General features: G+C 42.8%; 1 protein-coding gene across 1 annotated transcript; it reads right to left on the bottom strand.

Annotated features, from left to right (window-relative positions):
- Positions 1-196: 196 nt before the first annotated feature.
- LOC104633167 (ATPase family AAA domain containing 3A) lies at positions 197-27,577 on the bottom strand. Its single transcript, XM_075773011.1, has 16 exons — positions 27,284-27,577; positions 26,753-26,829; positions 26,185-26,286; positions 24,579-24,638; positions 24,141-24,210; positions 22,452-22,617; positions 21,673-21,742; positions 17,558-17,713; positions 17,295-17,351; positions 16,254-16,379; positions 15,075-15,199; positions 12,667-12,718; positions 11,690-11,760; positions 8,583-8,750; positions 7,868-7,976; positions 197-604 (listed from the first exon to the last, which is right to left on the bottom strand). The coding sequence occupies exons 1-16, from the start codon at positions 27,516-27,518 to the stop codon at positions 425-427; spliced, it is 1,824 nt and encodes a 607-aa protein (XP_075629126.1). The 5' UTR covers positions 27,519-27,577; the 3' UTR covers positions 197-424.
- Positions 27,578-27,738: the final 161 nt, after the last annotated feature.

The raw sequence follows: 27,738 nt of genomic DNA on the forward strand, positions 1-27,738 counted from the left end.
TGGAACAAAGATGAGAAATCACTCTGCTGGAGCTTAAACCCTGTGAAGTTAAATATATGAGAGTAGCAGGCTTGGACAGGGGAACCCAGGGCCATGTCACTGGGACACCCCAGAACAGTGTCGAATGGCTGAAAAGGATTTGGAGTTCAGGCCTTTCTAGCAGGACAGGCCATACAGAGTAACACAGTCAATGGTGTTTCAGCAAGGGGGTCCTTTAATACAGTTGCTTCTGCCTTAAACCAATTTTTTCTGGTGCACTCTAAAAACATGAAATCAAAGGCAGACTGAGGCAGTACCCCCTCCCTTGCACCAATGGACACATTTCTCTCAACACATGATTCCATCAAACATTGCCCAAAAGACCCTCCCAGCGTTCTACCCTGCCCACTTCCCCACACATGCTGGTCTGAAGCCTGCAGACTTCTCACACTGGTGTTCCTTTGGGGAAAGGCAGGAGCAGGTTTCTGCCAGCCCCTTTGCTTGCTTCAGCACCCTCTGTTTTCAGCCACTCCATCTTCTGTTTATGTTGCTGCACAGCATCAGCTACCCGGGCATCGATCATGGCCTCTGTAAGGACACCGTCCTCTGACGCGTAAGCTGCAGCCTGGAGAGGCAAAGGCAGGAGAGACATAAGTTAGTGATGGCAATTCCCAGGATCAGTGAAGATCTGAGACTGGTCCCTCTCTTTTGTTTTTTTTTCTCCATGCAGGTTTGCCCCCACACTACCTAGCACAACACCCAGTCTTGTTCTAAGTCAGTGGTGGTACCCAGAGCCATCTGGCATATCACCATCGGAAAGGTTTTCCTTGATGCAGCTGTACCAGGGACTGAAACACATCAACTGCCCAAGCACAGAGAAACATTCACAGCTACACAGAAGTCTCTGTCTCTGAGCTACTAACAAGCACCTCTGCCTACCTGCCTTTGGATTGCCTGGGAGGCAAGATCTTAGCATTTGGAAGAGACAAGGCTGCAGGTTCATAATGCTGAACATAGCCAGTATGGTCAGGCTGCAGTCATACTTGGCTTGTTTACATTTCCTCCCCTGCTTTAAAAGCGCTGCACATATGAAGCCAATAAGGTAAAGAGTAATAGGTGCATATGGTGATTGAATTACTCCACCCAAGACAACACAAAGTGTTTTAAACGCTTACACAGGAGAACTAACATCAGTGCTAGGATGAATATGGGCAATGTGGCACCTCTAAAATGGTATCTGACATGCCCTAATCTTGCTTTCCTCGTGCTTTCTGCTAGGAATCTCCCCTGCATCACTTCTGTGCTGTGGCAGCTCCCACACCATACTCATCTGCCCGTGGGACCTTCCCTTTTCTCCCCCTACCATTCACACCCCAACTCCTGTCTCTCCAATTCTGTTTGGTAAATTAACACTTGGTCCTCTTGCTGCTTCAAGAGGCAGTACAAATTTGATCATAGATCCTTGCAGAAAGGTTCGAAAACTACTGACATCCTTGCCAAACAGCCCACAAGATTTCCAGCGGCGGCTTAGGGGAAACAGGACTGTGTGCCATTTCCCTTCAGCTGCAGCAAAAGGATTGTCACTTTTGTCCAAAGGTGCAGGACAGCTAGGACTCCACGGATGGACATTTTGCAGATGACAACACAAGCAGCCATAGCCTCCAAGGAAGGGAAGGATGCTTATGCTGTTAGCTGCACCCATCTCCAAGGTAACAAAGCAACTCCAAGCTACAGATTTCTAAATCTGGTTATTCCCTATGCAAGTGCTCCTGTACTGTGGTTCCTTGTACAGCTACGCCAGCGAGGGAGCTTGACAGGGACCCCCTCAGGGTGGGACCCCCTCCAGCTTCTCACATCCATGCTGCCTGCCCCAAATAGCCTGGAACTTCTGTCCACATCTCTCTCCTTCCACAGAGCTATCACATCACGGATTGTCACATAATGATCCTTCTGCCTTCAGGGCGTTCCCCAGGATCACAGTTAGGAATATAAACTTTGGCTTTCATGACAGGTTGAAGTGTGCTTCTAAGGTGTTACATACAGGCTCCATAAATCATTAACAGTGCAAAACATCAATTATACCAAGCAACGACGCTTACTGCAAAAGCACCACAAAAAGAATTTAGTGTGACCATTTTATGCACCCACTGTCCAGTGACGTAGATGGGAGAGAAGACAAACCCCAGATTAAGCTGTTGCACTCCTAGTATCACCACAGTGCTACCTAGCCCAGTACAGCAGGTTATACCTGCCTATTAGATTACTGCTACCTCGCTGCAGGAGGAATAGTTATTTCAAGAAATGATCAAAAGGTGACCCAAGTTGGTTTTCAGCCTCCTCTAGTCTGCTTTCCAGCCCCTTACTTGGCAGTTCTTTTTTGGGAACTGGTTAGAGGTCTCACTGCACAAATCACATTAACCACAGAGCTGGCAGGCGCTGGTTTTTACTGCAAGAAACATCAAAACAGATCCTTCCCTGTGCAAAACCTCTGTAATCCTTCCTTAAGGCAGAAATGACAAGTTAGGCTAATGCTCATACTTCAAGTTAGGAGCAAACACCGGCCACAGGCAAGGAGTGCAGAGAAATAGGTTTGCAAATAGAGAATTCACTTGCATAAAGGCACTCTGTATTCAAGAACAGAGCAGGAGGCATCCTGAACACAAGAAGTTACTTGTGTTACTTCCCACAAACAGCAGAAGAGCGCTGTTTCCAGAACCTGCCTCCTGCCGCAAATGTTTAATACATGTATCACAACATGCCTTGTCTTCTCTCAGCACTGTCAGAGGGGCATGGTGGAAAGGTTCTGTTCAGTTGAAGTATCCTCTCTGACTCATCCCCATAATCCACCCCATAACCCACCCACCCCCTTTTAATTTTTTTTTTCTTTCCCAGGACATGACTGGGCACTTAAAGCTAAAAGAAGCTGGCACCCTTTTGTCAATGCAGCCCTCCAGCCAGGAGGATCTGGTGTTTTAAAATGGAGTAAGTGCTTTCCTGGAATGTATGTTATATGCCTCCACAGAACAGAGAGGATGTCTTCCCTTCCTCCCTGCCTCTGCATAGACCATAAATTCAACTGTGGAAACTCCTGCAAAGCTGTGCAGTTCACGCTCTGTTGATTTTCTCAATGACTTTCTATTTATAGAAAGCCTCAGGCCCTAGCTGTCAAGAAAGCAAATGGGAGAAGCAGCTGTCCCTTCTGGGAGTAGCTTGCACACACACAAAAATGGTACTGTGCCTCATTTATATTCATACCTCTGCCTTCTGCATGGATAAATTTTAACCCATTTTCTCCATTGCAACTATTCATGTTTTATAACTCAAATCCAGTAATGATATAATCTGAAAATAAAGTATCTGGGGGGGAAGTAGAGGGATGGAGCACAGATGACAAGTCCAGCCTAGATGACCTAATGTTTCATTTCAGCTAAGAACCATGCTTTATTTTAACTTGGGCAAACTAATCAGCATCCTTTGGATCACATTTATAATAAAAAAAACCTGCTCAAACCCCCCCCCCCCCCCCCCCCCAAAACACACAAGTGTGTACACACCCTCCCCCCCCCCCCCCATTTACTTATAATATCCTTCAGCTCAGACCACTATAGAAACATTAAATGCTTCCCATAACTCGGTCAGGCAGATGTTTTTGTTTTCTTTTTTTTTTAAATTTTTTAAATATAAACAAGGTTCAGGGAGCAAAAAGGGATTCATGTCAGTAGTACAAAAGGCAAGGAAATGACAGGAAGCTCACCTCTATCATTAACACTGGGACATAAAACTCCCAGGAATTCTCTTGAAGTGTTGCCAAGACAATTTTCCAGAGATTATGGCTTGGAATAGTGAAAGGTTGCTTTTTTAACATTTTATCTAAAGCATATCAATGGGTTTAAGTACAGGGCACAGAACTAGAAAGTCTGCACATTACTATAAACAGATCTGAAGGGAATTTTTAAGTGTGTACATGCATCTAATCCATGCTATATTCATAAAGGATTAGATATGGGGAATGGAAAAGCACAAGAACAAAAGGGAATTCTCAGTCTTCTGCAGAAGAGATTAAAATGGATTTCTAGCATGCAGACTATTAACTATGCCAGATAGCAATATTTTTCCCATTGCTAGAGGTTATACCCTCTGCTTTTCTGCATCTTATTGTTTCTGTTTGGTAAATTCAGGATAAACTGAGCCAGGCTGAAACAAGAGTGAACTACAACTTGACATAAATGACAGCCAATCAATTTTAAACCCAGCTTATAGCAGAATCAAGCCTATGAAAGCTGCAGTTACTGCTCAGGCTTTAACTGAGATGTTTTTGTCAAAAGCAATATTGACAGAACACTCCAAAAGTATCTTCATGGGAAATGGCTGCGAGGCCACGGGACAGCAGAGGGGCCGTATGCTGCTGTTCTAGGTCACTCTGGGTAAGAGCCGGTAGCTATATTGTTTTCTCCTACTACTACTACTTCAGAACTTCACTTTTCCCTGAACCATCTCGGGTTCAGTTCTGGCCATGAGGGATGACCCCAGGCAAGCTAAGAAGAGCTGATAAGGATCCTAGCATCTCAAAACTCCATCAAGTCCCTGCCCATTTCCTCCAGCACTTCTGCAGATTCCGGAATGGAAGCAGTAGCAGCAATGCAGATTCCTCACTGCCTTTCCTAGCACTAACTGTGCTCCATGGATGATTTGATTAGGTTTCATCACATAGAGGTTAGGACTAGAATTGCAAGCAACAAGGCTTCAGTCAGCTTGAGATAGTAGGACAGACACTATAGATTAAGCCTGCCATTCTGGTCTCTCTACATTCATCTCTGCTGTCCAGACACTGGTTGAGGTTTTGTTGTAAGACATGTCTACAGAGGTATAATGCATGCAGACAGCAACACTGCAAATGACTGTTGGAGGAATAAACTAATTAAGAAAAATATATATACAAAGCTGAGGTGAATTAAGTGACAGGCACGTTGCAATTAAGCCTACACTTGGAGGATTAGCTCCAAGTCACACCAGGACACAACGCAAAATAGCTGAAAACAAAAGGCAAACAAAACGTTCCCATCCAGCTCTTTCTCCAGCATTCACAACCAGCAGTTTTCACGAGGGCTCTGTGCTGTAATCTTCCTCAGAATAGGTCAATTGAATTTATTTATTAAACAAAGACCTTAGGCATACTGCATTTCAGCAGCTGTTGTGATGAGCCTATCTAGAAAAATGTTGGAAGCTTAAATGTCTCGAGACATAGTTGTTTAAAGTCTGCTTTGAGGACTTCTAAAGAGCACTAGGCTCACGACATCTGCTGTTTACCAGCTCCCTGAGGTGTTACTAAGATCAGAAACAGAACTGTTAAGAACGATACCTTGTTTTTCCCTTTTTTGGCTCTTCCTGCCCTTCATCTTCTCAACTTGTACATCATCTCAAATTCTTCCTGCCTGTGTTGTTAACTTGACATAATGCTTTGGGTGGAGCAACTACAAGTAGGGAACTGAGTGAGAAGTCCAGACGTTCACCTTAGAATCATGGAAGAGGCTCCCTAAATGCTCAAGTTAAGCCCTTTTGTAGCTTCCTTATAGCTCCCCACATCCAAGGCGGACAAAATTGTAGCACTATGTACCAGCTTTGAAAACTGATTAAAATTCAAGTGTGCGTTCATAAGGTGCTGCTTGCATCAGGTTATTTTCCACATCAGCCATCTTTGGCATGCAGCATCTTGAATCAAAAGTTAGTGATACAGGAGTTTAAAAGATCAACAGTTTAAGAGTTAACAGTCCTATCTGTAATATATAACCACCTTACAGCTGTTGCATTCAGCTGAGGAAAGTCTGAAAAACATTTTCTTGAGCCAGTTATGTTGGTTCACGTAGTCCCTACCTAACCTGATCCACACCCTCAGATGTGCCAGGACAACAGCGTAGCTATGCAGCTAACTTGTCTCGCCAAGCTATTTTTAGTTCTGATCAGCTCCCTGACCCAGTTCATAGTACAGACACACAAAGGGGTGAAACAGCACAATGGAAAGGATAGCAGAAAGGCAGGAATACGAGGCAGGACTAACACTGCCAGAAACACTTGTCAAACTGCAGCCTTAATCCTTCCCTGATAGGAGAGAGCACTGTATCAGCTACAAAGCTACCCATAATGAGCTACCTGTTAGCACCGACCCAGGCCCCAAAATACTGATACCATTCCAGAGATCAACTTTGGTTAAGAGCACTTAAAACACCTGCTTACAGAGAGGCTTTTAACCACAGCTACTTAAGTGCAATAGTTCTGGAGCTATGAGGTACATTTTAAAAAGTGACTGGGGCAACAACACTAAGGAATTAGTCACCTCCTCCACCCTTCCTTTCCTTCAAGATCACTTAAAGGATAAATGATAAAAGCTGAGGTCATTCCCAGGGAGTAATGACAAGCTAGGAAATCAGGGGTGATAAAAAGCAAAGCTGATAAAAAACAACGATCATTTATCACAATTTTTTTATTACAGGAAATGCCTGGCAGCAAAGCCTTTCACATACATGGGTAAGGGGGTTCTCTCCTAAATGAAGAGAAATAAAGAAATTCTATGACATTTAGTGGTCTGCTTTCTCTCCCACATCACCATCACTCAGTTTAAGAGAAACACCCTAGGGCTTTATCCTGGGTTTCAAAGTCAGAAGCCCACAAAAAGAATAGCTGTACTTGGAAAAAGTAAAGCCACAATCTACTGCAAAAGGCAGAATGGCCCCAGAGTCTGGTCTTCAAGCTGTCAGCTTGCCAGAATGGTGTCTGGACACATACTAATTGGACACCATGGCAGTCCACCTAAAAGCCATCATGATGCACTACCTCTCTCCAACTCTCAAGTACTTGTCAAGCGTCTTGCTAAACTTCTTGACTGAGCTGGTAACAATACTGATCTGGTATGTTTTCAGGCAGCTAGAGAACAGAAATGAATTGAAAATAAAGCTTTATATACATTTTCAGATGACAGCACACATTCTGAAATATGTTTCAGTGATACAAAATTCACATCATGAAGTTATCCAGCTGTACGCTAACATACAAACAATAAAATAGGGACCAACAGCACTCAAATGGCTGCTTTGGACCTCAGCTCATGACTACTGCAGTTAATGTATTAGAAAGGATAAATACTTTCTGTACCTTAAAGGATGGACAAGCAGTAATAGGAGGAATGAAATGGACAAACTTTATAAAACATTTGTGAACTGCTAAACTAACTAAATAAATAATAAAATAGGTTTTTTTACTACACCCGAAAGGAAGCTGACATTAGTAAGTTACATGACATACAATTTGGAGCATATTCCTTAAATTGATATTAGTGAGTTAGTTTATAAAAATACACAATCCAGTAAGAAACTGGAAGCTGTGACAAAGCAGGGTGAAAGCCTGATTAAAAAAAAAATAAAAAAAGAGTGCTTAAGGTTGTTGACCATGTGAACAATTGCACTCAAAGTGATTGCATTTCTTATTTCTATATAGATTCCATGCATATAGAAGTACCCAGTCTTTTCAGCTCCATTTTCCAGTTAGCTGGAAAACTAACATACCTATGGGCCACAACATTAGGCATCCTCTACTGAGCTTCTTGGGCTGGAACATTAGTTATGGCCAGCATGATTTGCCCAAACCCATTCTTAAATCACTTGCTTTACTTAAATTCAGTCAGGGATTTCCCATTAGTGATTATAAAAACTGTTCCTATTTATGAGATGAGGAATTATACTGACATTCGGACATCCACCCTAGAGCTACCGTACTACCATAGAGACATAATGAAACTTCCAAAGCGAGACAAGATCTGAGAGTCCACCATCAAACACTCAAGCCTTCCAGAAAGGGAAAACGAACCAAGAAGCCTAGTGATAAAAGCCCTACCTACCTGCCATGCCACAGCAAGCTGAGAGATCTCTCGGCCAGACATGCCCTCTGTCAACCTGGCAATCTCAGAGCACTTTTTCCCATAGTCAAACTGGGCCAGCTTCAAACGCCTGAAAAGCGGAAGAACAGGGATTAGTTTACATGTCAGGACATATATTAGTCACACGACAGGACAGGAGGGTGAGGGAGTCAGAGGTAGGCTTTGTAAAGAGCAACACTTACAGTGAAATCAAAGATCAGATCGGATCAATCTCTGTAGAAAGATCCAGCCTAAGTACAGAAGTTGTTCTCCTGGGCCCAGAAAGCCCGATTTTGTGGCACAAAGAAACGTGTGTACCTGGATTAAGACCAAAAAAGTGCAAGACTGCACAGCACACAAGGAAATGAGTCACTTGGTCTGATTTGTCTCTGTTAGGTCAAGCAAAGACAAGTGCTTGGACATGAGGAGTTCCAACAGTGTTCCTACTTGCATTACTGACTCCAGTGCAGCAACTGGTGGTCTAAATTTTAAGGGCACAACAAAGCACGGCATGAAATTCTAGGATGGCACCTCACCCTGTAACAGGATAGCAAGAGGCATCTCTCCAACTCTTCTCTGCACTACTTGTTTAAAGTGGTTTTATAGATAGTGTAACAGAATACACAGAAAAGGAGATGAAGAAAAGACAAAAAAAAGAGAATCCTATAGGGTGGGAGAGTTCTGCACAGATACTCACTGTTTACCCTCTGTGGCTGGCTTCAAGACATGTCTATCAAAATACATTCTCACAAGACGCTCCCGTTCTTCTAGCTGGGGCAGATCAAAGTTCACCATTTCATCTATTCGGTCATTGATAGCCCAATCAAATTGCTCAGGCTGGTTGCTTGCTAAAACAAGCATAAACCTGCAAGTATGAAACAAGAGAGGAAAGACTGAAAAACCCACAACAATAAAAATCAATGAACCAGTCTGAACATTGGGAACTGTCATGGTCAGTATCAAAGACATTTCATCACCTGACAAGTCTGAAGATTCCTTAGAAATAGCATCTCAAGGGACACACTAAAATGCAGTGCAGTTTAAGCTACTTAGAACTGAAATATGTTTAACTCGGTACTTGGCCTTCCAACATCAGCCTTCCCCAGTCTGTCCTTGCCATAGAAACCTCATTTATCACTTCACCTATAATCTCCCTCAAGTTAGGAATATCACAAATATTTAGCAAGAGTGCAGCCTCCCAGAGACCTCTAAATCTGAAACCTTGGAACAAGGCTGGACAACACAGAGAGATGTTTTCTGGCATGTATGTATCTCCAGTTTAAATCCCAGTTTGGGAACTGACTTCAAGCTGCTAACTGCACAGCACCCTAGAATCATGAGGGGCTGCCTTAGTCCTGCTCTGAAGGTATGGATGGCTGCCAAACTGAAAGCCAACAGCATTACTGAAACCTTAGCCAGCTCAGCGAGGTGCAGAGCAGTGAATGGACTCATCCTGGCCAAGAAATAAGGGAGCGTACCACTGCTGGGTCTGTGTGTGTGAAGCTCATCCTTCAGCAGCTGATAAAAGCTGACTTACTTTCAGGCAAGTCTGACAACATGTTCCTGCTACCAAGTCTAACGTGTGCAGAAAGGGGCATTCACAATGAATACCATAAAACAAAAGTGGTTTGTTTTACTGAGCTTTGCTCCATGGCACAGATGTGCCAGCTTCCAGGTCCTGCTCTCTCCTCCTGCATTTTGAAGCCAAAAGCCTTTTCTTTTGATCTGTAATGATGCTTCTTCCCCATGCCAATTCTGCTTTAATTGATGTTACCAGCTTAATAGTGCATTATAATTTGAAATGGGCTTTTAACCACAGCTATTGGAATATTGACATTCTTGCAGGCTATTTAAATCCTAGTCTACAGGGGGCTGTGTTCTTTGCTGTCATTTCTGACAATAACTTCGCCAACCCAAGAACCACACAGGCATGAAACCCTTTTCTACCAACAAGAACTTCCCTCAAACCCCTGCAGAAACACAGCTTGGATAAAGGATTGACACGCAACCTGCTATTCAGGCCTTGCTCATTTCTATTGTGAAAACAGTACAAATGAGCAAGAGATGCAGGCACAGTCAGCTATCCAGCAATAAGATGCAGAAAGTTCTTTGGGAAGTTTAAGCCAGCAATTCACAGTACTTAATACTTAGTTATGTTGGTGACAATTCACTGGTAAAGTAACAGTACTCCTCAGGGTCTCACCAAAACAGCTAGATTTACACGCGCTATTAGACTTATTCAAGTGAACTCCCATTCATGGATACAGGACTCCTCATTGCCCAAAGCAGCAATAAGGCTGTTCAGAAGTAAAAAGCAGCGCATGAATCACAAGGACATGTTCAGTCTCCTAGAATGGCTCACAGTTTAAATTAGGGTTGAAATCAACATCTGGCAAAATGACAGCGAAGTGTTTTGAGTGGAGGCATAGCACCCACCGCCACACAAGCACACCCAGAGCTCTGCTAAGGCAATTTAACATCAGGGGAAAGAACCGTCTCCTTACCACCCCCTGCCAGTCACTGGCTTGCAGTGCAATTATAAATCTCAAAAACATAACTTTGCTAGATCCACAGCAATTAGTCATTACAAGTCAGAGAAGGACCATTTCCAAGAAAAAGGGGGAACTATTTAAACCTAAAACATACAAACTATTATTCTTAAAAGTTCTGCAGTTCTACCTAAACATCTTTATCATCTTTGCAGGCACGAGGCAAAATACATTTCTAGTGATCACCTAGGAGCTTGGAGTATCTACAGTTTTCACCTTGAAAGTGAAGTTTAACAAGCAAGTAAAGTTCACGCATACAAAAAAAAAAAAATAATCAAAGATTATTTGAAAAAGGTCGAGGAAAGGTTGCCTCTTATGAGAGCCAGGAAATGGCTCTTGTTAAACTAAGCAGTGCTCTGCAGTAAGTGAACATTCATGTGACACAGTGAGCATGGAAGGATTGGCAATGAAATTCACACCCGTGCACACTTCTGTCAAGTCAGCCCTATTTAGCAAATCTATTAGCAGCCATGAAGGAAACAGCTCTGGGATTCCTACATTTATGTGCAACGTTGCACACAGACATACTGAGCAGACAGCTTATGCAAAAGAAATGGGGTCAGATTTAAACTCATCTGCCTCAAAGTTTCAAATCCACCCCCACTGCACACATATGCACAGCATGGAAAGAGGCCACTGAAGCACTGGAGAGGAACAGCAGCTCAAACAGGCACCAGCTGAAGCATTTTTGAAGAGATTATGAAACATCCAGCCACTATCAACCTGCATTCTCTCTTGTGATATTGATTTTCACGGGCCAAATACTGTTCTTGTTTACACAACAGTAACTGATCAAGAAAAAGAATGTACTCATTAAGACAATCAAGATGTTCAAATACCACCCCTGTTTCAGGAAAGAATTTCCCTGCAGTGCTGGAAGGGAGCCAGACACAGTACCGATGACATATGAAAGGGAACTGCTCACCACCACGTACCATATGGAGGGGAAATGTTGTCCTGAAAGGCAGTTCAAGAGCCCTTTTGCACATCTGCTAGTGTGGGCCAAACAAACACCCTTTTTACAAGCACTGATCTCTACCCTGTGTACAGCCCTTCCGAGTTCTAATTTCCAGGTCCCAGGAAAAGATAAAGGAGGAGCAACCTACATTCAGTATATAAACTGAAAAAGGGATATTCTACGTAGATTTTTTCCAAGTCCTTCGTAGCACAGATCATGCGTTTCCAACTTTGATTTGCACATCACAGACCCTCTACAGACTTTCAACTGCTATAAGGGCTGAAACTGGATACTTACTTGTTGCTGTGCTGCCCTGTTCTGTGCAGGAATGCATTTAAAGTTGCTCTGAGATCTTCACTGATTTTCTCCTGCAAAGATGAAAAGCAAAGGAAGATCAACTGCTTGGGGACCTAAGACAGGTCACAGCTTTAAGCAGCATTATTGACAAAATTATTTCTATTATTGTCAAGTATTTGCATTACAGCAGAATCCAAAGCACTGTAATACTTTGGAAAAAAGGATCAATTTATATACCCAGACAAAAGGTTACAAATTAAAAGCTTCCAGGAGAGAGATTAAATATTTACCCACAGTCATTCAGTGATTCTTGTGATTTCAAACCCAAGGCTCTAACCAATGGCCCAGGTGGTTCGCCCTACTGACCACTATTTGAGTTGGGAAGTCCAATAAAATACTTAAAGAAGCCATAGCAAAGATTTCACTTACACATTCAAAGTAATCTTCTGGGGATAGCTCTTTTAAATAGACCATTTGGGTTCAAATAGCACATCCAGATTCAACGTACAATATGCTGACTTACTTTGAAAATGTAAATCATTTGTATGGGGGAAGATGCTAGTGTAGCTTTGTTAACATAGGGAAAAGCAGTTCTGATATGAAAACCTCCCAAGATAAATATCTGTTGGGACAAAACCAAACCCTGCAGGGTACCAGCTCTGCAGCGTGAACAATCTTATCTTGTTTTCAAGATACGCCTCTTTCTTTCCTACTACCCAGTCACCTGCAAAACCTCCAAAAAGATGATGTCGCCCATCTTTTGCAGGGAGGAATTCTCAAGTCAGTCTTGAGATGCTCATTCATTCAGCTGCAAGACACTAATTTCTTGTCTCTGCATCACTTAATTAGGCAAGAGGTAAGGCACCTGCCAGTTTTAATCTTTTGCCTGTTGAAGCTATCTAATCAGGTTAAACAAGAAGGCTGTTGGCTGGCTAACTACAGCATACATAGATAACAGACCCACAGAAAGTACTTACTGTTGCCCTCTTCCGCAGAAATGCATCCGCTTCGTCCACAAACAGCAAGAGGCTGTAAAAGGAAAGCACTACACAGTAACAGGAGACAGGTAAGTGAGGCTCAAATGGCTCAAGGATTCTCCTGTCCCACCACCAGGCACCCATAACTGTGACCACGTGTAAGCTCAAAGGATTACACAAGCAAATTCAATTCTCAGCTAAGCTACAGCAACATTTCCACTGCATGCGCTTGGCCCATCCCAACAGTTAGGAAAGATGCATTGGCTTAAGATACCTTAGGCCATAAATTTGACTCCAGGCCTCTGGAGTTTTGTTTCTTGCTGTTCAGAAGCAGACTGAACAGAAGCAATTCTAGGGCACGCGACCTTAACCTTCTCCAGATTTTTAAATACAGATGGGACTTTTCATGGGCATGGTTTGGCAATGGGCTTGTATGTAGCAGCGCTGGTATGTTATTGCCAAGTTGGAGTAGATCTTTGAAATTTGGACCTGGCTCCCCAAGTATATGCAAGAGTGCTTATTTTAGCATGCCCTCCTATTTAGAGAAATGCGTGCAAGGGTACAAGACAGGTAAGCAAGCATACAAGAATCTTGATGACAATGGCATCTTCCTGCCATTTTTATTCCTTATACTATTCTGAAAACCTGAAACCAGAGTACTCCCCTGCACCTTGCTTTGCTATTTTGTTGGGTTTTTCCTTTCCAAACCACACTAGCAATAATGTAATGGTTTTCCTACCTGTGGAGAAGTGAATTAATAAAGTCAATGAATAATTCACAAAAATAAATTCACTTATAACCCAAGGGTAGTGCTCTTCCCCAGAGACAGAGCGTATAAAGATGTTTATCAATAACAGAACCAAGTTGCTCATAAAGCTGTCACAGCTTGTATTACCTTCTTGCCTAGCTTCAAAACCAGCTTTCTTTCAAGGGATTTCAGGGCCTATTAACATCTTTTACTCAACTCCAGTTTTTCTGAAAATATTCTCAGCTACAGTCTCTGCAGAGAAGTGTCTTTTATCACAACAGCTTTCAACTAATAAAGGCAACACAGTACTAACAGCTAATATTGTTGGATATCCAGAATAAAATCTGCTTAAATACCTGAATGTTACTGGAGGTTAGAATATTAATCTATATGGAGACATATAAGCTTTGATCACGACTTTCATAAGATGACTATCTTAAGTGTATGAAGTTCAAATGCACAGAAGTTTTTAATCAGGACAGAGAATAAACTCGGACCCAGGCAGCGCTGTGAAAGAACTCTTTAGTGGAAGCATCCAGCAGTCTTCATCCAATTGAGTATCCTCACATCTCTTCCAGCTTCCTTTTCTAAGCTCACTTAACTTCCTACACCTTTCCCTCTATAAGCTTCTCCTATCCTGAGGAGCTAAAGAGTTTAAATCCTCAGGACATTTACTCTGCAAGTTTTTGGTGGTTTTTGTTTGTTTGTTGGTTTGTTTTGTTTTTAAAGAGGAAATAGAAACATTTAGATGATGAATGCAACAAGGATTAAAACAGACACTGCAGATAATGTCCATCTACAGCAATCAGAGAACACATAAATCACTGGTTAGCCACATTTACAGAAGATCTGCAATCAAAACAGCACCAAAAACCCAAACTGACACCCACTGCAAGTTGTCTATTGAATTTTAATATCCTGGCTGGAAAAGCAACTTTTTAGCTACCTCTGGACTGCAAAAAAATCCATCTACACTAGTAAGAAAAAATTAACTACATACTCTTACAAAATCAGGGAGTCAAGGTCTAGCCTCAACAGGAATGCTTTTCTGCAGAGAAAAGTTTGCTTTTAAAGATGACTGAACAAGCACAGCAGTTTGTGACTTTTACACCTAGCTGACAACAATGCCTTTAGCCTCTTATTTCTTGTATTTCACTACTACTGCTTGAGACACAAAAGTAAACAAGATGCCAGATCCAAACACTATCATAGTCTAAAATCTGAACAATTGCAACAGGGAACATAATATCTAGAGAGTGTAAACACCTGGTTTGCACCTCTGCTGAGTCTTCTAATTACTGTCAAAAAACTGATCACTCTGAAAGACATGTGTCCCAGCCTTCAAGTGGGCAATCTCTCTCCACCTGCCTGGTGAGATCAGCAAAGAGTCAAGCTATGACTGAGCTGGAAAATCTGAAGTAAACAAGAAGGGTTTGAGGGAGCAGAAGAGCAAAAGCTTTCAGCCTTTCAAATATTACCAAGCAGCAAGAATTCACCCATTCTAGGAAAACTTTAAGAGATGCTATGCCTGGTCAGTGTTACCTCATCTGTGCAAGAGTATCATTCAATAAGTAACAGATTAAGGGCCTGAACTACATCATTGCAGCATGTTTCTTTAAGCAAGAAACCAAATTCAGGATCCAGAGGAACCTCTACTTACCCTCTCCTACTGGTGTTTGCCCAGTCAAAGAGTTTATGCATGGCAGTAACTCCTTCCCGCCCCATGGGGGCAACATCGCCACCCGTCATGATGGCATAATCCATGCCTGAATGCACAGCTAATTTCTGGAAGGAAGCAAAAAGTAGTGAGTTAAGCACTCTCTTTCATTACAAGTCCACAGAAGATGAGGAGGGAAATAAAAGTAGTTTAGTCCTATCAGCATGATTATTTGTAGAGAGTACATACGCTCTTAGAGAATACTTCTTTAGTCACTATGGGGCAGCTTTTAGCATTGATCTGAATGGGAATGAAAGATGGAAGATTAGTCTTACGGCAACGCACAAAAATTTTAATGCTAGAAGGCACTGCCGCAGGTGCTTAGACCTTCATCTTTAACTTGTGTATTGTTTATTTCTTCCACTGTTTTTGTCATGGTCTAGTTTATAACTTCTGTGCAGCAGAACAGGATTCTGTTCTCTACTAGATGCTTAACTAATACAACTCAAATTAAATTTTATTCATTTAAAAAAAAATTAAAAGCCTGGAATTAAATAGTCAGTGAACCCAATGAATATTCAGACAAAATAACAGAATTTTCCCTTTGTGCTTTAAAGCCTGCCCCAATTTATTGGTCTGGTGACTAGTAAGCGAAGGGTTTTGCTGAAGCTCCTGGGCATGCTGGAAATATCTCCCTTAAGTCTGCAGGTAAAACCAAAAATAACCTCTATGATTTTTTGCTAGGGTCAAACCCTGACTCGAATCCATGCAAAACCACCCTGGTAGCGCATACGCACAGTGAAGCCATACCTATCTCTTTTTTGCTCTGGGATTAGTAAGCGACAGCAGGAAAGACCCTATTTAGACAAGTACATAAAATTAAGAGAGGTGGAAATGAGACAGCAGGCCGGTGTTGCAATTTCACAAGTCACAGTTGTCAAGTGCCTTTTCCAGATGGAAGGGCTCTGCTGCCTACGCTTAGCACAAGAATCCAAGTCATTGTACTAATTTAGAGTCGAAGCAGGCTGGGTGTCCTTTCCTGCCTTCCCAACAGAGACACAAGAACACAAAGTTTATGTGATACTACAGCAATAGATGTCAGACTACAGAGAGTGCTTAGACCATGAAGTTTTCTGAGCACCCTGCAACATGCAGGTTGTCAGAATCTTGGCAGGGTTTTACCTTGGCAAAGAGCGTCTTTCCAGTGCCAGGGGGACCGTACATAAGAATATTCCTGTACAGGCTTTTGTTCTTTTTTGTATTTCTTGTTGCTATAGCAATGTCTCTCACACGTGCTTCTAACTGTGGCTGCAAGAAAAGGGTTAAACTTAAGGAACAGAAAGTACCAAGGGACTTGCATCTATCAGCTTCACAGATCAGCACCAGCAAGTAGGCAGCACTCCTACAATCTCAAGCTTTTAAACTCTAACTTTGGCTGCTTATTACTTCAGACCAGGGTCATCTCCCCTTCTATATCAGGATTTACTCAAGGTTCCGTCCACTTGGCTACAATTCTTTTTATAAGAAAAAGCAGCAGTGCAGGAAGCAGTGCAGTAAGTACTAGAAGAACTGATAACACCTAAATATTCACTTCCTATTGGATGCCCTGGGAGGGATACGTCAAAACGTAAGCAACTCTTTGCAGTATCAATTCTTTCATATAAGTCAAACATTCACGTTCATACTTATCCCTCCATTTGTAGAGATACTGGGAGAAAGCTGTTTCTGCAGGAGTACTTTCTCTCAGCAGCCTCAGAAAGTACTTAAATTTGCCTAATATCCAGGAATAAAATTCAGAAGCAAATATACAGAAGCAGCCCTAATTAGCAAGTTAAGAACCAGTCACAAGATGGGCAAATGTATAATGCTTCTTTGGCTTTTTGGCGTACAAAGAGATCTAGGTTCAGTAATCTTTAACAGATTAGATGAGACAAGTGGAACTCTATATATTAACAGGCTGACTACAGAGGAAAAACTGCAGCAGGGCAGGAACTGAACTAAGACTTCCAACTGCTTTGCACAGAGGAAAAAAAGGTTAATAGAGTACTTAATGCATGTCACACTGAACATAGGAGCTTATTTACGGTCTCAGTGCCCCAAGGGTGCCATGTCTCCAGAATTACTGGAATTACAGCTTTTGAAGTGAGTGTAAGGAAACAGCCTTTCTTATTTAGATTCCAAAGTCATCCTTCACAGACCAAGACAGCAAAATAGAGTACTCACACTAAGAACAACTCCTTCAAGGGCATCCTGGGCCTTGCTGGTAAGACGCTTACCAACCTAGAGAGGACGAATTCAATTACTGAGATGTAGAAATTAAGCACAGTTTTGACAACTCACCTGAAGAAGAGGTCATATAAAATGACAGTGAGCTCAGCCCACCTATGCTAACTCCTTATAGCACATTTATTCACAGGTCCAAGGACACAAAAGCAGTTTTGCATTCTCATGACTGAGTGCAACACAAAAGCAAAGCTAAACTTTACCTTGATAGGATGCTTCAGTGCCTCCAGTACAGTAATGCGCGAGGTTTCTCTCACCAGGGAAGGTTTGCCCAAACGTGCTTCTAGGTATCGCCCTGCTACTGCCGTGGCATTCTTGGCAGAGTAAACACCCACTGCCAACAGGGTTAGGCCTGCCACCTGCAAAGGAAAGAGGGAAGGATTAGGGAAAACACTCGGCAAGGCAATGCTATTGTGTGTGGCATGCCCTGCAGTGGGGAATTAAGATTTAGGACAAATGCTGACCAACAGGGGTTTATTTTTGGTAAGATGCTTTATCCCTGTTCAGACAGTCAGGCGCTCACACTCCCTATCCATGGGCCATTTAGTGCTCTTGCATCTTGCAGTGTGAAAGGCAGAGGAAGGAAAAGTAATGCATATATGTCATGTATCCAGAAGTATGTACTCTCTGCTCAAAATGCGTGTGGCTTTTCAGACCTTTAAGTAGAGTATGTTTTAAGACAAATATCTACCAGGCTTTGCTACAAACTGAAGGTATAAGCATCCTAAGAGAAAACAGTATCTCCCATAATGCTGAAGCTTTAGCTTCCAGTGTTATGAACAAAAGCACATTGGGAAAGTGGTGTGGTTTGGGGACTTTTTTTCAGGTATTCTGTGCATGCAGTTAAGAATAAGCCCATATCAACCAGGTGCTGTCTGCCAGACTACACCTCACCACACAAGAAAATGTATGCTGAATTAAAGATGCCAAGAAAAAAAATCTGAATTGTGACTGCCACCAAGGCAGTACACAATAGGGAACAAAAAAGATTAGTTAGAGTACACCTGCTGAAAGTGAACAGTCATGCCAGACCCAACACAACAGGAAAACAGGTACTCGAGAGGAGCTTCAGAGGCAAAACCACCACGGGAATTACTATCACTGCATTAGACTGTTCTTTCACAAACTGCAGAACACAAGACATCCCCATCAATTTGTCAGTGAAGCAGAAAGACTCCAGACTTCTCTGTGGTTTACAGCTACTGCTTGGTTCAGTACTACATTGGCTCATACGAAATCAAGAGCCCCGCAGGCAGCTTCTTCCACCATAGCTAGCTGTCAGAATAGACAAGGAGCTGTGCTGACAATGCTAAAGACACTCCAGGAGGTTGCCAAGAATAACATTTCAGGACAGGATTTAAAGGCAAGACTTTACAGAAATCTTTAGCACGTATAGGACTGTTTCCTTAATTCTCAGAAACTGATAGCACTGATAACTTTTATAAATTTTTTTATAAAACTTTACTTAAGGTGCACAAACACAAGCCTCCAGTTCCATCTGTTTGTACATATGCAAACAAATCAGTTGATTTACCAAAAGTTCTATTCACCTGAAAATACAAGAGAACGAGGGGTATTACTTTTAAACTGAGGTGTTTGGGAAGAGGCCAACTGTTCCACACAGTTCTGAGTGCAAGTAATCAGTTGTGTTCAGCTTACAGCTAGATGCCAATAATTCCTATCAGAGCAAGCCCAGATAGACAAAAGAGCAAGCTGCAGCAATTGCTTTTAAAGCAAGCAGACTTTTACTGCAAGTACAAAACAAGGTCAAAAGCCTCAAGGATAACAAGGATGGCATTGTTCAATAAACCATGAGACACCATCTGTTCAGTTTCTCTCTGCTTAAATGTGCGACATCACCTTTGCTTTGGATGGAAACATGAATGGTTCAGAACTGCAAGTTTTAAGATGCAAAGAATATGACAACCTCCACACCTGATTCATGTCAGTTTACAGGGATTTTAGAACACGAAAGAGACTCCACCTTTTCAGCAGCCTCCCTCTAAAAACAAGGTACCATGACAAATGATCTCATGCACTCTTACACCACCTGCTTTAGCAGCATTCAGTACTAAGCAGAGTCACAGGTTGATACCTCAGATCCATCCAGGCAGAGATAAGCTTTTCAGACTTTTGGACTTCACTGATGTGCACGTTAAAAGATACAGAGAAATACAGCTTTTAGACTGACAGCTATCTATCAGAACAGGAAAATTACTCAAATCACATTCACAGAAGAACCCAATTACTACGCTAACTCCACAAATCAGTCTGATTACAGCGCCTATCTGTTTATCATGAAGTATCTAGCAAAGGAATCAATCTGACTGATAAGCAAAGCTAATTCCACTAAAAAAAACCATCAATAAACCCAAAAAACTTTGAACAGAACCTTTGGGTTGCATGGATGGGAAGAGGTAGGAAAAGAGCAGCCCTTACAGTAGGCAGGAAGAGCTGAAAATCCAGGTCTAAATTAGAGGAACCCTAAAATAACTGGCTAATTCTTACCTTATAGTCATTTTTCAAAGCAACAGAATATATGACTTCCAGCTGTGTTATCTCGTTTCCAAAAATATGTGATTTTTTTTTTCAAGCTAAACGTCCCAAATTCACAAGACAAGAGCTTGTCAGAAGCAAAAATGACCATAATGCAGGTAACTGGTATCTGGGTCAAGATAATATGCAGCTAAAAGCACCAAGCACTAATCTGCAAAAGGCTCTGAATACTGCAGGCATTCCAGGTACAGCCTACAGATTACAAAAGGATCCACTAAAAGCATGTCTTGTTCTCCCCAGTGCACTCAAAGTTCCTTTTGTATCAGCCTGTGTGTATAAAACCGGAGGGTGGAGCAGATGGTGGTGACTGACTTAAAGCAAAATGTTCATTTTAACAAGCCATACTACTAAAAATATATTTTCACTGTAATGTTTTGTTGTAAGTAGTGGACTGAGAAACAACTCTATGTCCATAAAAAGCCACTGCCACACTCTTTTGTCCTGCAAAAAGATGCTGGGTTTTAATCAATTTATTTAGCACACACAACAGTTCTCCAAGTACTCTCTAGGCTACATCAAAATTAGATTTAAAGTTGTGAGATAAGCAGCAAAGTGAGTTTTAGATCATGTCCTGCAAGGTCTGGAAGTTCCAGAGACTAGGAGTGCTCCTTTATAGATCAAAATTGTACCCTCAGATTCTCTGATCACAGAGTGCTGACAGTCTGCTATTCACGCAGGATGAGAATAGCAGGCAAGTTCTTGGCAGCTAACTTGGTGGGAAGAAATTGCAGCTCAGAAACAGAATGCATGCAAAACAGGAATACTGAAGGATTCCTCTGTGGCCTTCAAATCATGTACCTTAATATATAAAGCACAAAGCAAACTAAACTTTCACGATGCATCTCTTACTATTTTGTGGGAGAGTGTTCTCAAATATTTTACTGTTAGGGGTACACAATCAAAAAAATTTTGAGACCACTGGTTTAGAGGGAACAAATCCCTTCTGTGTCCATCAGATCAGCTCTCACATATCTCCAATATACTTTCCCTAATATCCTAAAAAGACATTTCTAGTTTGTAGGTTAACTGCAAACATACAAAAGACATTGGGGGTGGCGGGAAGTGGAGATTAGATCTTTGTTCCCAAAACCCACCACTGGCAAAGAAGTCCTGTAACAGCAGCATTAAACGTTTCCTAATGCTCTGTTCACCTATAAACATTTATAGACATTCATGCATCATGAAAATACAATGAACATCAATCATTACAAAGCTGAATGAAAACTTGTAGGCTCAGACCCCATTCTAACAAAAACTGTATTCAAGATCTCAAAGAAAAAATCTGCAGTTATCTCTAATTGGCTATTAGATAAAACCCCTACTCCCCTACACACACACGAGACAGCAAATTCTAGAACATTCTGGGGAAAAAAAGCCCCACAAAATAATCTGTGAAAAAGATTCATCTACTTTTTTCATGGAAACTGCATCTATTACTTTTAATAGCTGGCAAACTTTCAGGCAACACGTTTGTAAAGGTGATGGTGCCTCTAAAGATGAGACAATTATACACTATTGATCAGAGCCAGACTCTTATGTGACCAATGAGAAATGAATTATCTACACAGAGAAGACGAGAATTAATTTGAATGAAAATCTGAAGCACAGTATCTCCTTAAATGAGGACTGCAGAGAGCACTAAGTGAGCAGCAAATTCCCACCATGGTTTGCAGTTTATAAACATATCAGAGCAAGGAGTTAGTTTACCAGACATTTACAGACAGACTTTTCTGGAAGTTATCAATACATGTCACAGTCTTACCGTGGCTGTAACTTTATCCCAGTCTGTTACAAAAGCACGGAATCCTTCCCCGAAGAGCATCCCAGCTGTCCTATGGTAAGCAAACAGCAAAGCAAGCAGAAGAGAAAGGGATATCAAAGACTGAATTGAAACAACTTACAAGACAACTTTATAATGATCTTCTTCAGAACCAGCCAAAGCTAACTGAGGGCTCACCTGGGAACCGAAACATGAACAAGCATGGCAAATACATTTATAATCATCTGATGTCTACACCTGATCCGGGATTAAATCCAGAAAAGCATTTGGCATTAAGATGATATCACTTTCTTTAATACATTATTGGTGCTGAACTGTAATAAAAGGTATTTAATTCCAAAGCTTTTTTTATTCAAAAATCTCAAAGGACTTAAAATTAACACATTACAAATCTAAATGTAATTTGGAGATAGACTATTTTATACCTTTATGGCATCTGTTCAGAAACTGAAAGAACTCAGAGAGTTTTCAGAGTAACTGAATCTCAATCTTAGTGAGGAAGGCTTGAAGCAATCTGGTAGAAAAATTGTATAAAATTCACAAATCTATAAATAGTCTCTTTGGTTCACATTCAGATCCCAATGTAGCAAGACAAGTGAAAGAGAGGGTTTTCTTTAATACAATTCCTGTTGGTCAGAGTACAAAAGTGTACAAACTAACTTCTGAGATTGCTTAGAGGAATAAACAGCAAGGTGTCCTACATAAGAGAAATCTGCAAAAGCAGCAAGGCAACCCATGCCCTTCTCCTGGCTTGCACATACTTGAGGGACTCTAACACTGTTTGGCGATGTTCAGCAGCTTTTAAGCGGATCTGCTCCCGAATGATGTCTGCGTTCTCCCGCTCAGCCTTGGCACGGGCTCTCGCTTCTGCCTCAACACGCAGCATTTCATTCTTATGCCGCAGCTCCATCTCTCGCTCTACAGTAGCTTTGGAAAAAAAAAGAGAGAAGAGGACAATCTTTTGGGCTGGCTTAATCCCAGGGAGCAGGCAAGTGAAAGAGATGCATTGCTTCATCCTGGCATCACAACAGCGGTGTGTGGTTGCATAGCAGCAGACTTCAAGATCTTAATACCCTCCCACCCTCCCCCAAAAGGCAGCCAACCAGTACAATATTACAGAAAACAGCCAAGGAATTTTCCCTCTCTGCTCAGAGAGATCACATACCAAATAGGTGGCCTTCTCCAGATGGCACAGTGCAAGACAATAATCATCCCTCAGTTCTGGAAGTTCATTACCACAAAAATTGATCAGGGCAAACTTTAGTCAGAGATGAGCTAGACAATAAAGGATAAAGCAGCAGGGAGGGAAAACCCCGCAGTGCTAGGCACTGCTGCTGCTCATCAACATCATTTCAGAGAGGAAGTGTGACGCATTACAGACAACGAAGGTCAACCCCGGGCAAGTAACTACACACAGTATAACATACACTGCTTCTAAGGAAGAGAAGCAAAACTGAGTTGCCTGTAAAATGCTGTCCCGAACAGGATTTTGGAAGCTCTCTTCTTTCAGACACTCAGAATTGTGACAGACACACTAAGATTGACGTGAATGGAGGATGAATGAGAAACCTAAGAATAACCCAGGAGATGAGATGAGGACTTCACAGCCAGCACCCTCTATCTTCTGTGTCACTGGACCACCCAGCTATTTGATAATTGATACTCATCTTGATGCCTGAATGCTGGACAGGCTACCTTGACATTCATACCTTGGTGCCTCTGAGTAGGTGGATACCACAAGAATAAAATCACCTTCTCCTACAGGGTTTCACCATTGAGCTCTGTTACACGGTTGCTACACTTCTTCCCTCAAAGATACCGGCAAACACTGAAAGCACACTAGATGGTAGCAAGGAGCAGACAAGATAGCAGTCCACCTCTGTGCGCAGAGCAAACCAGCTTTCCAGTCCCTTTTGGTCACACACAAATTGCCTTACGTTTCTAAGACTTGGGCCCTAGTGGAGTCCCACTGGAGTTCTGCAAACTCAGTGATTCTGGTAATTCCACAACGAAAAGAAACTAAGCAAGATTCAGACTAAAACGTCATTACTGAGCTTTTATTTTCTACAGGAAACAGTGAACGGAGACTAGGTGACACAGATTCAACCGTTCCTCCCAGGAGCTATTTTGTTTCTCTTCCCTCCTGAAAACTGGTTCTATTTTAGATTGTCTCAGTATAAAAATCAGAATTTCAGGAGATGCTGACAGTTCATTGGGAAATCCAAGTACCACAGGGCAGATGTTTAGGAGTATAGCCACTTCTAAAACTAATCTTGGAAGCAATTGGTAGTTGAAGTACTACTAGGATTCACCCATTACTTGCCCATATGACATTAACACATCAGTTTAATGGGAGCATCAACCAATACGGACAGGGAGTCAAAGGTCAGTACAGATAACTCATCTGCCTACCCATTCTCTTGCTAGCTAAAGAAAAATTACTAGCTTACCACGCCTCATGGCTTCCTGCTTCTGTACAGATTCTTCCTGCTTCCTCAGATTCTCTTCATTAACAAGTTGCTACAGGCAGACATGACAACAGAAGATGCATTAAAGTTGTAAGGACTCTGTCAAGTAGGTATTTGTGTAAGCTTAAGCACTACAAATGTCTTCAAGAAGCTTGTACTTAGGTTGAAGTGCATTCTTCCTCTCCCCATCTCCCAGATTCATACTCTTAATCCCACGCTCCTAGCTGCTTTGTCCTAATTCCTCACCTTTGATTTGCCTGGCCAGCACTGTTGATGCCAAGCAAATAGTACAGATGAGAGCAACCGTGGCTAGCATCAGCCACCTGGCCAACAGGATAGGGCACAGTTCCAGATCACCACTTTGACCTAAGAAAGCTACGACACAGTTCCCAGGTGGGTTACAGAAGGAAGCTATCATACCTGCTGTCGCATCTGTTCATCATAGCGCTGCCTTGCCAATTTGTCCTGGTATTGGGCTCGCTTCAAGAAAAAAAAAAAAAAAAAGGAGTATTCAGAATATAAAGATTAGGCATTTAAGAGTGAGACCCTAGTCCTGAGGGCAATGAGGTTTGGAAAAAAAACCAAACCAAAAACAAAACAAAACAGAAAATAATCTCAGGTTTGAATATGAACAGGGCAAAGTTTGGGGCAAAATATCTTCAGCCAGCACCAAAAACTCCTCTATGCTGAGAAATCTATATAGTCTGACTTCATTTTAAGGTATCACAGATATAAAAACAACGATCAAGTGTTCTTTGGACCAGAAAAGGAGACTTACTTTACTAGGAAAAGCATGATTTTCATGTTCTAAAACACATTACCTGGACTGGTGATTGCAAGCAATAGAACTGTCAAGATATGCTACCTGTCAGATGAGCTATGTTTCTGATTAATTTTCTTGTTCCTCATTAAGTTATCTCATTGATTTTCCACTGCAACTAGCAAATAAACCCGTGTCATCTACACTCAACTGAAAGCGTTCAGAGGGTCCATATCCATCAGCAAAGAGGACTCTGTACAAGGGATGATATTCTTCTCTATTCCAAATACACAGACAGCAGAACAGCTTGCAAGTTATCTCCTCAACAACTGTACAGCATGGCACTTCAAAGTAAATCATGAGCAAGTTTGCTTTGACTTCAAATGATGCCCTGTGAACTGCAAGAGTTCAAGAGCTAACTCATGAACAGAGCAGACTGTGAAGCCTGCTTCCTGAGCCAGCCCCGTTCAAAGTCCAAACTCTGACAGAATAAAAAGCAACATGTGCCAAATGAGCAGTTTTAGCTGTCTACCCAAGATAGGTTATCAATTAGAATTGATCAATCCCCTGATTTCCTGTGCTCTCAAAGTACAATGTCACCACATGTGAGCTATTAGCATAAAAGCTAGCTAGTATTTCCCTGATTTCAGTATTATTGCCACTTCAGTAACTCATGCTAAAACGTACCAGAAGGCACCAACGTTGCTCACAACGCAGCCTCCGGTAACTTTCAGATTTGCATCACTTCTCCTCTTAGGGTATTTTTTCCCTATCTAAAAGATCAAACTTGGAAGAAACAGGGCTGCAGGCTACTTAAGACTGAAATCCAAATAACTTAAGAGACATTTCACTGTCCAGGCTAACACATATACTTGATAAGCCAGTAGTCTTCAACCTTTTAATTCCATCAGCTGCTAGACACAAAAAAGCGTATCTCAGCGTGTTCAACAACACTTCCCTGAAAGTTCCTTTAGGAAACTTTCAAAGGGCACACAATAAGAACAACTGCTACTACTGGTCCCTTTGGATGGTCAAGAATTTGGTAAGAAAAGTTCAAGACGACCAAGCTGCATGCACCTATAAATCAAGTTCAACATTACAAAGCCAGGGTAGAAGACGGGCTGTCTGTGAACTGCCTCATATCTATTGCTGCCCATGACCCCCTTCCCCCCGCCCCCTAAAAGGGGCAATTAATGCATTGTTGCCTTTTCCATAAAGGACACAAACAAGGTCTCCCACCACTTGGCTTCCCCCTCATTCCCTTACGGCTTGATGTTGTTTAGTTTCTTCACTGAGTGTTTTCCGTCTCTCTTCTGCTTGTACCCGTATCTGCTCATTCTTCAGTTGTTCTATGGCAGCTTCATACTCCTATTGAGATAAAGAGATAACCATCACAAACAAGCTCAATATGTCATCCTATAGAAAAATACTAGTGACAATTACGTGCCAAGAAATCCATCTATAACCAGAGCGATACCCTGCAAAGCTCACCAACGACACAAGAAAGCTAAAATATAACCAGAAAACTTTACAGTTCTCTGCAGAAACCCCCTGTCGTTCCTTAAAAATGGTGGTGATATTCCAGCATTTACAAGATCACTCAGGACATGCAAGTTTTAAACAAAGCCATAAAATACATCCAAGAATAGACCAAATCAGCTTGCGCTTCACCTTCCAGAATTATTTTTTTTTTAGAGGCAAAAACCTATGATTTGCTGAAGCACAACAAAAAAACCAACTTAGTACCCTCTGCAGATGTCTAGAAAATGAGACTTTGACTCACAGCCCCCACAAACCTGGCAGTTGCCCAAGACAGGCTGGCTGTTCAACGTACCTTAAGTTTTGTTTGCTGTTCCAGCTGCAAGGTCTGCTCTTGCATCTGGGCAAGACTAAGGGCATCTTTCGCATGGCCTGAAAGGACAGTGGGAAGAGGTTATCAGCAGTACAAAGGTCTTTTCTCAAGTAAGAAAACGCTCAGTCTATTCAATGCAGCCTGGCGCTGAGACTGTCTAGCGCACGGCTCTGAAGCCGTACGTTCAGCCCTCCCTCGGAAATCTCCTCACACACTTCACACCTGTGAAGTCAACAGGTTCACCCTGCTGAGAAAGGTGCTCCAGGACCTTCCTCTCCCTTCGCAGGCCCCGCAGGAGGCGCTCAGAGGAAACCAATGACCCGGAGGGCCGACCTCGGGGCCCTACAGGCCGCCGGGTCCCTGGCAAGGAGCAGCGGCCCCGGGCGAGCACTGCGAGAGCCCGAGGCTGCCCCGGCCCGGCCCGGCCCGGCGGGCACACACGCTCCGCACAAGGCGGGACCTGACAGGACGCGAGGCACCGACCCCCCTCCCGGGCCCCGGCCCCTCACGCACGGGACGCGTCCAGCTCCCGCGCCGCCTTGGCCGCCCGCTCCAGGCCCGTGGGGTCGAAGTTGCTCCATTTGTCCTTGGGCTGTTGGCGGTCCCCGGTACCACCGCCCCCCCCCGCCGTGCCGCCGCCGCCGCCGCCGCCCGGGACTGGCGGGAGGGAGAGTCCGGCCCCGCCCGGAGCCGCGTCCCCGCCGCCCGCGGGGGTCGCGCCGCGATTCAGCCCGAAGAGCCACGACATGACGCCGCCGGCAGCACGCGCTCACGCGGAGGACGCGCCGCTCCCCGCGCGCGTGCGCGAAGGCAGTGGGGACGGCCTCCCATTGGGCCGGGCAGCGGTCGCACGAAGCGCGTCACCCGCGAGACGCCTCACCTCTGTCACGCGGCGCAGGATACGTCTTCTGATTGACGGAACGACGAGGCGGGCCCGGGCAGCGGGTGGAATTCGATTGGGTGTGGAG

The sequence above is a fragment of the Balearica regulorum genome, chromosome 21 (assembly GCF_011004875.1).
Source record: "Balearica regulorum gibbericeps isolate bBalReg1 chromosome 21, bBalReg1.pri, whole genome shotgun sequence".
Classification (NCBI taxonomy): Eukaryota; Metazoa; Chordata; class Aves; order Gruiformes; family Gruidae; genus Balearica; species Balearica regulorum.

Excerpts from the sequence above, each read along its gene's own strand:
- LOC104633167 (XM_075773011.1), bottom strand. The coding sequence starts at position 27,518 with ATGTCGTGGCTCTTCGGGCTGAATCGCGGCGCGACCCCCGCGGGCGGC. Across the intron at positions 26,830-27,283 it reads GCGGGAGCTGGACGCGTCCC|GCCATGCGAAAGATGCCCTT; the intron begins GTGCGTGAGGGG and ends CTGTCCTTTCAG. Across the intron at positions 605-7,867 it reads AGCTTGCTGTGGCATGGCAG|GCTGCAGCTTACGCGTCAGA; the intron begins GTAGGTAGGGCT and ends TTGCCTCTCCAG.